Below are 13,775 nucleotides of genomic sequence, written 5' to 3'. Positions count from 1 at the left end.
AGTCTCTTTGTGTCTTTGTTATTTCAAGCGAATTATACTCCTTTCTTACATAACCTACCTAGGGAATTGGATGGCATTTCAAAGCTGTACCTCACTTACTCAGATAGACTTGCCACATTCAAAAAGCTCAAAATGATCACAACTGCTCTATATCTTTAGATTCTTACCTATATCCTTTTTCACATCGCTACAATCTATTCTGGGTACATTTGTGTGGTAAAAGACAAGAGCCAGAAGCTCCAGGGAAAAACCTGACCAAAAAAACAGATCAGTAGGTGGAGCCGGGTATATACATTTCAGGGACTATTACACCGCTTCCATTCGAACACAACTTAAGACCTGGTTTATCGCTCCGCTCGCGCGGCCTCCAGGCTCTTTTTTTAACATCCTCGAATCGACAGGGATGTTAAAGAATGAGACTGGATGCCGGGCGAGGTTCGGAGATTTCCATCAGGAAGTTTGCGCCTGCGCAGTCAGTGAAGGAACTTCCCTGTTAGGGGAACATTGAGGACAAGTCACCGGCGTGTGTCAGGGAGCCGAGTCTGCGTGTGTGTTCGGTGGTGCCGATCCCGCCCCCCTAGACCAGCTCCTGTGGTAGTAGATTGAAGTAATGTTCCGCCTATCACACGAGTCGGTCAAGGGGGGCGGGACCCGTGCCGCCGAACACACACGCAGACCCAGCAATGTGATGGTGCTGCTGCTGCAGGAGATGTGTGATCCAGCCAGGGCAGGCTATGGTGAGTCTGACTGTAGTCATAGGCAAAGTGAGGTGAAATTATGGACACAGAGAGGTTGCGATGGGCACAGTAAGGCTGCTATTTTTGGTCACAGGGAGGCTGTATTGATGGACACAGGGAGGCTGTATTGATGGACACAGGGAGGCTGTATTGATGGACACAGGGAGGCTGTATTGATGGACACAGTAAAGCTGCTATTATTGGTCACAGGGAGGCGGCATTGGTGGGCACAGGGAGGCGGCATTGGGGGGCACAGGGAGGCGGCATTGGGGGGCACAGGGAGGCGGCATTGGTCTCTTGTATCATGTCTGCAGTCTCTGACCATCTTTAGTATGATGTTCTCAGTCTCTGACCATCTCATGTCTTATATCATGTCTGCAGTCTCTGAGGGGAGTTTGTTTAATTATCAATGGTATTGGTAATATGCAGCAGGAAGGGGGTTAATGCACTGTCACTGATGCATAAGTAAAGATCCCATCGCTGTAGCTTTTCCCGGGGGGGGGGGGGGGGTGTACCTGGGTGACCTTGTCCCGCCACTGCTATATCCCGTTGTTAAATGCCAACTCAGCCAAAACGTTTACTGCTCATTGATATGACAGTAATGTACAGAAATGTATGTGTTTCTATGCATTGAGGCACATTGTGTTAGGAAGCCTCTTTATTTTAAATAGACTGTTAATGTACCTCTGTGCAAGAAAAAAACAAAACAAAGATTTTTTTAAATACAGCTTACAACAATGCTCAGAGAAATTGTAATTTGATTTGTGCTGCACTATAACACAGGTGTGTTTCAAGGCACTATTTTTTTAAACATGACCCTTTAAGAAACGAAATTTTTTAAAAAAAGTCCTTATTGCACTGCGTTCGGGCACCGGGCACAGTGTGGTATGGGTAGCGATACGTCTGTGCTACAGAGTCGCGGAGCTACATTGGCAGCTAAAATATGCCTTTGTGGCGCAGACCGTCGTGCCACGGTTTCCGGCGCGATGGCCTGTAGGAGGCAGGAGAAGGGAGGCCATGGGGGGCTGGTTCCAATTTTATGCTTCTCTTATTCATTACTAAATCTCTCATCTATCTGTGTTTATCTCTCTCTCTCTCTCTCTCTCTCTCTCTCATCTATATCTATCTACATTTCTGTCTATCTATCAATATGTCTGTTTATCTATCTATATCGATCTATCAATATGTCTGTTTATCTATCTATATCTATATATCTACATTTCTGTCTATCTATTTATCCATCTATATCTATCTATCAATATGTCTGTTTATCTATCCATCTGCATTTCCGTCTATCCATCTGCATTTCCGTCTATCCATCTGCATTTCCGTCTATCCGTCCGTCTGTCCATCCGTTCTATCTATCTGTAGGCCCTATTGCAGGTGAGTGATGGGGGTGGGGAGGGTTGGGGTGTTGTTTGCGCCCCCCCCCCAAAAAAAAAAAAAAAAATGGAGCACCAGCCGCCACTGGCACTATGGATGTGCATAACTGACAATGCATGGCAACACATCACATCATGCTACAACACATATGAATTGTGGCTTTACTGAGTGCTTAGTTTTGGATAAAGTGGGAGAGGGTTATTACATCTTCTGGCTTTACAGTATCTCACAAAAATGAGTACACCCCTCACATTTTTGTAAATATTTTATTATATCCTTCCATGTGACAACACTGAAGAAATGACACTTTGCTACAATGTAAAGTATTGCGTGTACAGCTTGTATAACAGTGTAAATTTACTGTCCTCTCAAAATAACTCACACAGCCATTAATGTCTAGACCGCTGGCAACAAAAGTGAGTACACCCCCAAGTGTCAATATTTTGTGTGGCCACCATTATTTTCCAGCACTGCCTTAACCCTCTTGGGCATGGAGTTCACCAGAGCTTCACAGGTTGCCACTGGAGTCCTCTTCCACTCCTCCATGACGAAATCACTGAGCTGGTGGATGTTGGAGATCTTACGCCCCATAGATGCTCAAGAGCATGGGTGCTCAACATGTGGCTCTCCAGCTGTTGCAGAACTTCAAGTCCCATCATGCCTCTGCCTTTGGGAGTCATGCTTGTAACAGTCAGTAGCTTGCAATGCCTCATGGGAATTGTAGTTCTGAAACAGCTGGAGAGCCACAGGTTGAGCACCCATGCTCAAGAGGGTTTAGGTCTGGAGACATGCTTGGCCAGTCCATCACCTTTACCCTTAGCATCTTTAGCAAGGCAGTGGTTGTCTTGGAGGTGTGTTTGGGGTCATTATGTTGGAATACTGCCCTGCAGCCCAGTCTCTGAAGGAAGGAGATCATGTTTTGCTTCAGTATGTCACAGTACATGTTGCCATTCATGGTTTCCTCAATGAACTGTAGCTCCCCAGTTCCGGCAGCACTCATGCAGCCCCAGACTATGACACTCCCGCCACCATGCTTGACTGCAGGCAAGATACCCTTGTCTTTGTACTCACCTGGTTGCCGCCACACACCTGACACCATCTGAACCGAATAAGTTTATCTTGGTCTCATCAGACCACAGGACATGGTTCCAGTAATCCATGACCTTGGTCTGCTTGTCTCCAGCAAACTGTTTGCAGGCTTTCTTGTGCATCATCTTTAGAAGAGGCTTCCTTCTGGGACAAGAGCCATGCAGACCAATTTGATGTAGTGTATGGTCTGAGCACTGCCAGGCTGAACCCTGACCCCCTTCAACCTCTGCAGCAATGCTGGCAGCACTTATACGTCTATTTCCCAAAGACAACCTCTGGATATGACGCTGAGCATGTGCACTGAACTTCTTTGGTCGACAATGGCGAGGCCTGTTCTGAGTGGAACCTGTCCTGTTAAACCACTGTATGGTCTTGGCCAATGAGCTGAAGCTCATTTTGAGGCTCTTGGCAATCTTCTTATAGCCTAGGCCATCTTTATATAAAGTAAAAAAAAAATGTTCAGACCCTCAGAGAGATCTTTGCCATGAGGTGCCATGTTGAACTTCCAGTGACCAGTATGAGCAAGTGAGAGCAAGAACACCAAATTTACACACCTGCCCAATCACACATGAGACCTTGTAAAACTAATGAGTCACATGACAATGGGGAGGGAAAATGGCTAATTGGGCCCAATTTGGACATTTTCACTTAGGTGTGTACTCACTTTTGTTGCCACCAGTTTAGAGATTAATGGATGTGTGTTATTTTAAGGGGACAGCACATTTGCACTGTTATACAAGCTGTACACTCACTACTTTACATTGTAGCAAAGTGTAATTTCTTCAGTGTTGTCACATAAAGCGATATAAAATATTTACAAAAATGTGAGGGGTGTACTCACTTTTGTGAGCTACTGTATATAGCTGCGTACATGTCTTCTCATTTCTTGTCTTGATGAGACTAGGACAAGAAATCAGGGGAATGCGTTATGGGGACACATAACAGCTTGCCACTTTTTTTTTTTTTTATGAACTTCACAGCTTCAGTTGAATCATGCAAAAAAAAACAAAAACAAAAATACAGGCATAAAAATACATAGTAAAAGACATAAAACATAACTTACACTGATTGTTTCAAAATGCAACTCTAACACAAAGAGTTCTGGAAGAAAAATCAGAAACGTCCTTGCCCAGTCTTTACAACTCAACATCAAGTTTCTCTTCTTTCAAAATGTTATGGTAATACCTGCAACTGTAAAGAAATATCTTAGTAAATTATAATATACCCACTATTTAAAAGGTGTGAAATTTCCTCTTGATCATGCATAAACATAAATTTAAACCCCCCACCTCTATTTATGTTGCTAGAGAGGAACAGACAGCTTATGATCCAATATGGAGGTAGTTAGGCATATTTTGGTCAGTTGTGACATGGCTTAAATAATAATTATTCTACATTTTAAAGTCATTGTAAACCCCAACTGGATGACATTTAGTCTGCTAATGTACTGCTTGTCCTAAACCTCTGTCATTCTCCTCATAAACTACTTTTTATCCTTTAATTCATCTCAGTGCATCTTACTCCTCCAGCTAATTCCTGCCTACATGCACTAATTTCAGCTTCAACTGCACATTCAGGGGTACAAGTGAGATGGTGACTGCTGAGGGGCTCAGTTGGGAGAAGGTTTTTGGCCCTAAGGTCAATACCACATGCCCACGCAGCATGGAGACTACAAGCATCAGTGCTGACATACATTGCCCAGGTATGGTCCACCATTGTCAGGAAGCTTGTCCAGAGCAATGAGGTGCCACTGGAGCAGGCAGGAAATGGCTGGAGGAGATCAGCAGCACTGAGATGTAACAAAGAATGAAAAAAAAAAAATAATAATAATATGTTAAAGGAACGCTAAAGATGAAAAAAAAACAAAAAAAAAACCTGGTCTTCTGGGGTCCTTCAGCGGCTGTCTCGGCTCCTCCCCACAAGAACTAACCACCTTCATGCGAGCTCGCATGGTGGTTAGTTCTTGCGGCGCGCTACAGAGCGGCTATAGCCTCTATCACTTGCCCCCCCCCCCCGGTGCCATTGGATGTGATTGACAGCAGCGCAAGCCAATGGCTGCGCTGCTTTCAATCAACCAGTGAAAGAGCCGAGAAGCCAGCTGAAAAGCCTGCGCATTCACGGTGTGGGACTTTCGAGGGGTCAGGTAAGTAAACGGGGGGCCGCTAATCCACAGATGTTTTTTCACCTTAACCGGTTGCCAACTGCCGCATGTATATGTACGTCCACAGAATGGCACGTACAGACATATGGGCGTACATGCAAGTCCCCGCCTTTCCGCGGGTCGGGGGTCCGATCGGGGGAGCGATCCGGGACGACGGCGCGGCTATTCATTTCTAGCCGCCCCCTCACGATCGCTCCCCAGAGCTGAAGAACGGGGAGAGCCGTATGTAAACACGGCTTCCCCGTGCTTCACTGTGGCGGCTGCATCGATCGAGTGATCCCTTTTATAGGGAGACTCGATCGATGGCGTCAGACCTACAGCCACACCCCCCTACAGTTGTAAACACACACTAGGGGAAGCCTAACTCCTTCAGCACCCCCTGTGGTTAACTCCCAAACTGCAACTGTCATTTTCACAATAAAGAATGCAATTTAAATGCATTTTTTGCTGTGAAAATGACAATGGTCCCAAAAATGTGTCAAAATTGTCCGAAGTGTCCGCCCTAATGTCGCAGTTTTTTTTTTTTTTTTTTAATCCTTGCATGCGATTGGGTATTCTTTGCACAGTGAAGCTTTACTTAATTTACTAAGCTCTAAGGATGGGCTCAGGTCAGGCGTGCTCGCAACTCCATGTGCACTCGCCCACCAGGAAGCTCACACTGCGCAGTGCTAATCACATGCAGTGAGACATTTCCCAATCTGCGGCTGCACAGATCTGGAAATGTCTCACAACCTGGGATTAGCGCTGCACAGTGTCAGCTTCCTGGCAGGCACGGGTAGTTGCTAACATGTCTGAGCCCATCCTTACTAAACTCTGGGGCAAGTGTACTTACATTGTACAGTAGATTTGCCTTTGGTACACAATGCTTTAGCAAATTAAATGTCATCTATTTATGGCTTAAAACCTACTTTACAACAACTAAAATTGTTCATCGGAGCCGTTCTAAATAAGATTTGTAATTCATTAAATATTTATGCATGTCATGAGTAATTTATTTTACCAACAGCTGTACCCCCTGCAAGTATACATCCCATTGTTTGGGGGACCGGGTATGGATAATCTATGGCTACAGGAAAGTGAAGGGAACAAGCCATTGCAGAAATAGTTTAAACACGATGGCTTCTGTTTGTACACCAGGCCTGTAATCTAATAAATTGATCTTGTGTATCAGATAAAAGATGGCTACCACCACCCTGTACAGGTAACGGCTGCGGTTTATGCCAATGACATACCTGCAGCACCTCACACTTCATTTATTAAACAAGATAACTTCCTAGAAGCTTTATATAAACATGCCACATAGCAAAAAGGGGGTTATAAAACGAGGTGTGTTCATCTGATGTACTTATAGTAAGGTGATCATTGGCTGGGGGGATGGGAATCCTTCCTGCATCACTCATCAGTTGCCATGACAACCATTCCTTGGCATAAAAGCTATGGGAGACTGGATTTACTGCAAAACTAAAAAGTGTTTATAAAAAAAAAACATGCATCTTACCAGGGAAAGGCAGCAGTCATTCAAAGAGCAGCGGCTGAACACAGCTGGCACTGTGCAGGATAATAGGGTCCTTAGAGAAGATGAGAGTGGCTACTGCGCATGCGTCTTTGTACCGACCCGGCCACCGTTCCAGAACAGGAAGTGGCCGTGTTGTCCTTCTGGAGCTGGGAAGAACCATCGGACACTGTGGGCAGGGGAGAACTGGCTTACTTACCGCTTCCTTACTTCATTTGTTGTAACGAGGATTGTTTGAAGGGCTGTGTACGTTTGTAACATTAATTACGGATGTTCCAATAATATTTTGTTACCCGGTGTGCTCATAATAGTTCAGGACGGCACACGAAGAGGGTATGCTGGTACTTGTATTGTCTCATAACTACGTCCACAGACCTCCAAACCTTGTGAAAGGGATGCTGTCTACTACAGCAAAAACGGGCGTGACGTTCCGAAGGGCAAAGTGAGAGTAACGCGTGTGCGCTGCCGCCGGTGGTCGGTAGATGGCGCTGCAGGCGTTGGTTGTGATTGTGCGAGGACAGGCAGATATGAGCACACCTGGCATTGTCAGTAATAGGTTGCCTGTTATCCTCAGTCACTGCTAATCAGTGTTATAGCCAGTGGCGGCTGGTGCTCCAAATTTTTTGGGGGGGGGGTGCGCAAAGGAAAAAACAAATTGCAGTCTCACTGTGCCCAAACGCAGCCACTGTTACATGCCATCAAACGCAGCCACTGTGCCATCAATTTGCACCACTGTGCCATGCCATCAAATGCAGCCACTGTGCCATCAATTTGCACCACTGTGCCATGCCATCAAATGCAGCCACTGTGCCATCAATTTGCACCACTGTGCCATGCCATTAAACGCAGTCACTGTGCCATGCCATCAAATGCAGTCACTGTGCCATCAATTTGCACCACTGTGCCATGCCATTAAACGCAGTCACTGTGCCATCCATTGTCACCACTGTGCCATGCCATTAAACGCAGCCACTGTGCCATACATTGTCACCACTGTGCTATGCCATTAAACGCAGCCACTGTGCCATACATTGTCACCACTGTGCCATCCATTGTCACCACTGTGCCATGCCATTAAACGCAGCCACTGTGCCATCCATTGTCACCACTGTGCTATGCCATTAAACGCAGCCACTGTGCCATACATTGTCACCACTGTGCCATCCATTGTCACCACTGTGCCATGCCATTAAACGCAGCCACTGTGCCATCAATTCGCACCACTGTGCCATGCCATTAAACGCAGCCACTGTGCCATACATTGTCACCACTGTGCCATACATTGTCACCACTGTGCCATGCCATTAAACGCAGCCACTGTGCCCTTTAATGGTCGCCGCTGTGCCAATTGTCCCCACTGTGCCCTGTAAATTGCTTTCTCCCCCGCCCGGCACTTACCTTTACTGGTTTTAGGCATCCACGTCCCACGATGTCTTCTCCCGCCCTCGATGACTGACAGGTGTCTCAGCCAATCAGGTTACCGGTAGCCAGAATCGGCCAACCTGATTGGCTGAGACGCCTGTCATCTTATTCAAGGGGCGTACAGTCTGTGCGCTCCGAGAATAAGCTTCAGGGCTGTATTGGGAAAGCCTATCAGAGCTGTTGGCTTTGATAGACATTTCCGTACAGCCAACCAGCTGGCGTTATTCAGATGGCCGGACATGAGCGCCGACCATCTGAATAACAGCGGCAGCGGCGAAAATAACATAGATTCGTGCAATGCATGAATCTATGTTATTTGACTCAGTGGCGATGAGAGCCAGAGGGGGCGGCGCTCCAGCGCCCTCTATGGACGAACCGCCACTGGTTATAGCCCTATACCCTAGGGGTCACACCTATGCGTTCTGCAGAAACACACAACAGTCCATTTAACATTAGTTCCTATGGATCAAATTCACATCCCACCAATGCAAAGGTACAGAGACTTTTTTACGTGCAACACAGTGCGTTTTTTGGCTCCATAGATTATGCAGAGTGGCTTGATCCTCCTATTCTGGGGTCCCTCCGCAGCGCTCCTGGCTCCTCCTCTTCTCGAGTGTCCTGTCGGAGATGCGCTCTCCTATGGGACACCCATGCGGGCGCGCTCCCGTGTCCTGCTCCTGCGTCTGTTGGCACAGACAGCAGGACTCGGCTCCGGCGCGCACATAATTGGAATTGATTGACAGCAGCGGGAGCCAATGGCTGCGTTGCTATCAATCTATCCAATCAGGAAAAGAGACACCGACCGGAGCTGGTGTGCTCATTCCCGTCGCAGGAAATTACGGGGCTCGGGGGGGGGGGCTGCTGCAGTAAAGAAGGTTTTTCACCTTAATGTGTAGAATGCATTAAGGTGAAAAACGCAATGTATTTACAACCCCTTTAACACATCCCAAAAACACACACATTAGCAAATGCAAAACAAAATGCAAATGAAGTCTCACTGTGCCCATCAAATGCAACCTCACTGTGCCCAGTGTCACTGTGCCCATCAAACGCAGCCTCACTGTGCCCATCAAACGCAGCCTCACTGTGCCCATCAAATGCAGCCTCACAGTGCCCATCAAATGCAACCTCACAGTGCCCATCAAACGCAACCTCACAGTGCCCATCAAATGCAGCCTCACAGTGCCCATCAAATGCAGCCTCACAGTGCCCATCAAATCCAGCCTCACAGTGCCCATCAAACGCAGCCTCACTGTGCACATTAAATGCAGCCTCACTGTGCACATTAAATGCAGCCTCACCAGTGCCCATCAATAAATGCAGTCTGACTGTGCCCATCAAATGCAGCCATACTGTGCTCATTAATTGCAGCCTCACTGTGCCTGCCAAATGCAGACTCACTGTGCCCATCAAATACAGCCTCACAGTGCCCATCAAATCTAGCCTCATAGTGCCCATCTAATGCAGCCTCACTGTGCTCATCAAACACAGCCTCACTGTGCTCATCAAACGCAGCCTCACTGTGCACATCAAACGCAGCCTCCTGTACCCATCAAATGCAGCCTCACTGTGCCCATCAAATGCAGCATCACCAGTGCCCATAAATAGATGCAGCCTGACTGTGCTCATCAATAAATACAGCCTCGCTGTGCCCATTAAATGCAGCCTCACTGTGCCCATCAAATGCAGCCTCACCAGTGCCCATAAATAAATGCAGCCTGACTGTGCTCATCAATAAATACAGCCTCACTGTGCCTGTCAAATGCAGCCTCACTGTGCCCATCAATTGCAGTCTCACTGTGCCCATCAATTGCAGCCTCACTGTGCCCAGCAAATGAAACCTCACTGTGCCCATCAAATGCAACCCCACTGTGTCCGTCAATGCATCCTCACTGTGCCCATCAATTGCAGCCTCACTGTGCCCATAAATGCAGCCTAAATGTGCCCATCAAATGCAGAGTCACTGTGCCAATCATATGCAGTCTCACTGTGCTCATTAATTGGAGCCTCACTGTGAGCATCAATTGCAGCCTCACAGTGCCCATCAAATGCAGAGTCACTGTGCCCATCAATTGCAGCATCACTGTGCCTGTCAATACAGCCCCACTGTGCCCATCAAATGCAGCCTCACTGTGCCCATGAATGCATTGTCATTGTGCTCATCATAGGCAGCCTCAATGTGCCCGTCAATTGCAGACTCACCGTTGCCTGGATCACACACAACAGGCATCTCCCACTGTGTGATGGAGCTTTGATATGAATAACCCGACATGCCCATCCTCCTCTGCCTCATCCTCCTTCAGCGGCCCCTGTAACCAAGCCCTGCCTCCTAGACTGTGATAGACGGCACACTGATCCAATGCCGGGAAATGGAATCAGTTTGTCGCCTATCACAGGAAATCTCTATCACGATGTAAACTTTATAAAGAATATATAAAGATGAAGACAGCAGATATACATGTAAAACTTATGTAGGGAGATCTGTTTCATCTCTGTGTATCATCTGAGGCTGTTCACTTCACTGGGTATATGTGAGGGTTTACATCCACTTTAAAGGGGTGTTCCAGCCTTTTTTTAAAGCGGGAGTTCACCCAAAAATCTACTTTCTGCAGTTAAATCCAGCATACTGCTGACATCTGCAGTATGCTGGTCTTTTTTTTTTATTTTGGTACTTATCGTTATAGCAGTATTTCTTCTATGGCTCCGAGCGGGGAATCCTGCGGAGAATAGGCGTTCCCGAAGGCAAGCAAGTTGATTGACGGCCTTCGATAGCGCGTCACGGCTTCCGAAAATTGCCGAGGTGACACTTGGCTGTTTACGGCGCCTGCGCCTCCTGTGTAGAGCTGACTGCGCAGGCGCCGTAAATTGCCGAGTGTCACTCGTGTGTATTTTCGGAAGCCGTGACGCGCTATCGAAGGCTGTCAATCAACTTGCTTGTCTTCGGGAACGCCTATACCAGGAAGTAATCCCCGCTCGGAGCCATAGAAGAAATACTGCTAAAACGATAAGTACCAAAAAAAAGACCAGCATACTGCAGATGTCAGCAGTATGCTGGATCTAACTGCAGAAAGTTGATTTTTGGGTGAACTCCCGCTTTAAGTTTATTAAAAGTCAGCAGCTACAAAAAGTGTAGCTACTGGCTTTTAATAAACAGACACTTACCTGCTCCACGGTTCCAGTGACGCGCCGGCCGGGGGGTTCGCTCCTAGCCCCCGCTCGCCGGCTGGCATCTTCATTCCTAGTGTGGGCACCCAGCAGTGACAGCTTTCGGCTTCACGGCCGGGCACCCACTACGCATGCGTGAGCGGCACTGCGCATGCGCGAGCTGCGCGGCGCCGTCCAATTGGACAGGCGCTCGCCTACAGAGAGGGGCTGCAATAAGGCGATTAAGCTATTCGACTTACCAACCCCTCCTCCTGACCCCCCCACTCCCCCCCAACAAAAATGACATGCCAAATGTTGCATGTAAGGGGGGAAGGAGTGGATTAAGCGGAAGTTTCATTTTTAGGTGGAACTCCGCTTTAAGCACCTATTAAAATACAGCATGAGCTTGTATCCCTAGAATGGAAACAGCAAAGTGCCCCAATGGTTGCACAATAGCGAATGATATCGAACAACTGGAAGATCTGACCTCGAGCCTTGGAGACAAGACAGAGGAACATAAGACCAGGGGGTTCTATTGGAATCTCTTCAGTTTCCCGGAGGAATACAATATGTGTGGCACACACAGTTCATGGTGCTGATTCCCGTCTTTCTGACTCCCCCAGTGGAGACCTCCTTTTCCCTCCCCATTCCTTTTTTTCCTTCTTCTGTTTCTTTCTCTCTTTTCTATAATATATATAGAAAAATGTCTTGGATGTGCACGGATGCAGGCAGGCTTGGGTATGTTTGGCATTTGTGCTTACTATGCAATGATGTTTTCTGGGCATAGGCTCCTTTCCTGCACCCACAATTGGAATCCAAGAGATCTTTCTATACCCCTTGCCCATCAGTGTCACAGTGCCTATCAGTGTCAGAGTGGTCATCAGTGTAACAGTGCCTATCAGTGTCACCTTGCCCATCAGTGTCACAGTGCCCACAGTGTCAGATTGCCCACAGTACCCATCAGAGTATCCATCAGTGTCACAGTGCCCATAAGTGTCACCGTGCAGTGTGCACACAGTGTCAGAGTGCCATCAGTGTCACATTGCCCATTAGTGTCAGAGTGCCCATCAGTGTCACATTCACATTAGTGTCAGAGATCCCACAGTGCCAGAGTGCCCACAGTGCAATCATTGTCCGAGTGCCCACAGTGCCCATTAATGTCAGAGTACCCATCAGTGTCACATTTCCCATCAGTGTCAGAGTGCCCACAGTATCATAGTGCTCATCAGTGTCCATTAGTGTCAGAGTGCCCATCAGTGTGACAGTGCCTATCAGTGTCACAATGCCCACTGGTGTGACAGTGCCATCAGTGTCACATTGCTCATCAGTGTCAGAGTGCCTATCAGTGTCCGGGTGCTCACAGTGTCAGAGTGTTCATTAGTGTCCGGGTGCTCAGAGTGTCCATTAGTGTCAGAGTGCCTATCAGTGTCACATTGCCCATCAGTGTCAGAGTGCCTATCAGTGTCACAGTGCCCACAGTGTCAGAGTAACCATCAGTGTCAAAGTGCCCACAGTGCCTATCAGTGTCAGAGTGCCCATCAGTGTCAGAGTGCCCACAGTGCCTATCAGTGTCACTTTGCCCAGCAGTGTCAGAGTGCCTATCAGTGTCACATTGCCCATCGGTGTCAGAGTGCCTATCAGTGTCACATTTTCCATCAGTGTCAGAGTGCCCACAGTGCCTATCAGTGTCACATTGCCCATCAGTGTCAGAGTGCCCACGGTGCCTATCAGTGTCACATTGCCTATCAGTGTCAGAGTGCCTATCAGTGTCAGAGTGCCCATCAGTGTCAGAGTGCCCACAGTGCCTATCAGTGTCACATTGCCCATCAGTGTCAGAGTGCCCACAGTGCCACTCAAAAACTTGCGGCGGCGGATCTTAAATCAGATAGGTTACGAGGATCTAAAGATCCGCTAACCTATGTGAATCTGGCCTGAAGACAGCAGATATACATGTAAAACTTATGTAGGGAGATCTGTTTAATCTCTGTGTATCATCTGAGGCTGTTCACTTCACTGGGTATATGTGAGGGTTTACATCCACTTTAAAGGGAAGTTCCAGTCTTTTTTCCACAGTGTCACATTGCCCACAGTGTCTATTAGTGTCACATTGTCCATCAGTGTCAGAGTGCCCACAGTGCCTATCAGTGTCACATTGCCCATCAGTGTCAGAGTGCCTATCAGTGTCACATTGCCCATCAGTGTCAGAGTGCCCACAGTGCCACATTGCCCACAGTGTCTATTAGTGTCACATTGCCCATCAGTGTCAGAGTGCCCACAGTGCCACATTGCCCATCAGTGTCACATTGCCCACAGTGCCTATCAGTGT

At 47.5% G+C, this 13,775-nt stretch overlaps 1 protein-coding gene across 2 annotated transcripts in view; it reads right to left on the bottom strand.

Annotated features, from left to right (window-relative positions):
- ICA1L (islet cell autoantigen 1 like) overlaps nucleotides 1-7,348 on the bottom strand; it is a 74,913-nt gene extending 67,565 nt beyond the window's left edge. The window contains exons 1-2 of one of the 2 annotated variants that reach the window (XM_040357228.1): nucleotides 6,869-7,347; nucleotides 4,273-4,400 (exon numbers count right to left, since the gene is read on the bottom strand). Coding sequence is in view for 1 of the 2 variants with exons in the window: in XM_040357226.1 (XP_040213160.1) it covers nucleotides 6,869-6,888 (20 nt within the window). In the remaining variant the exon portion in view is untranslated. Of the gene's footprint in view, nucleotides 1-4,272; nucleotides 4,401-6,868 lie in introns of both variants that reach the window. The other variant, XM_040357226.1, reaches the window with a different exon arrangement.
- Between the last annotated feature and the right edge of the window lie 6,427 nt (nucleotides 7,349-13,775).

Source organism: Rana temporaria, chromosome 6, assembly GCF_905171775.1.
Source record: "Rana temporaria chromosome 6, aRanTem1.1, whole genome shotgun sequence".
NCBI lineage: Eukaryota > Metazoa > Chordata > Amphibia > Anura > Ranidae > Rana > Rana temporaria.
This window is presented reverse-complemented; position numbering and strand designations above follow the sequence as displayed.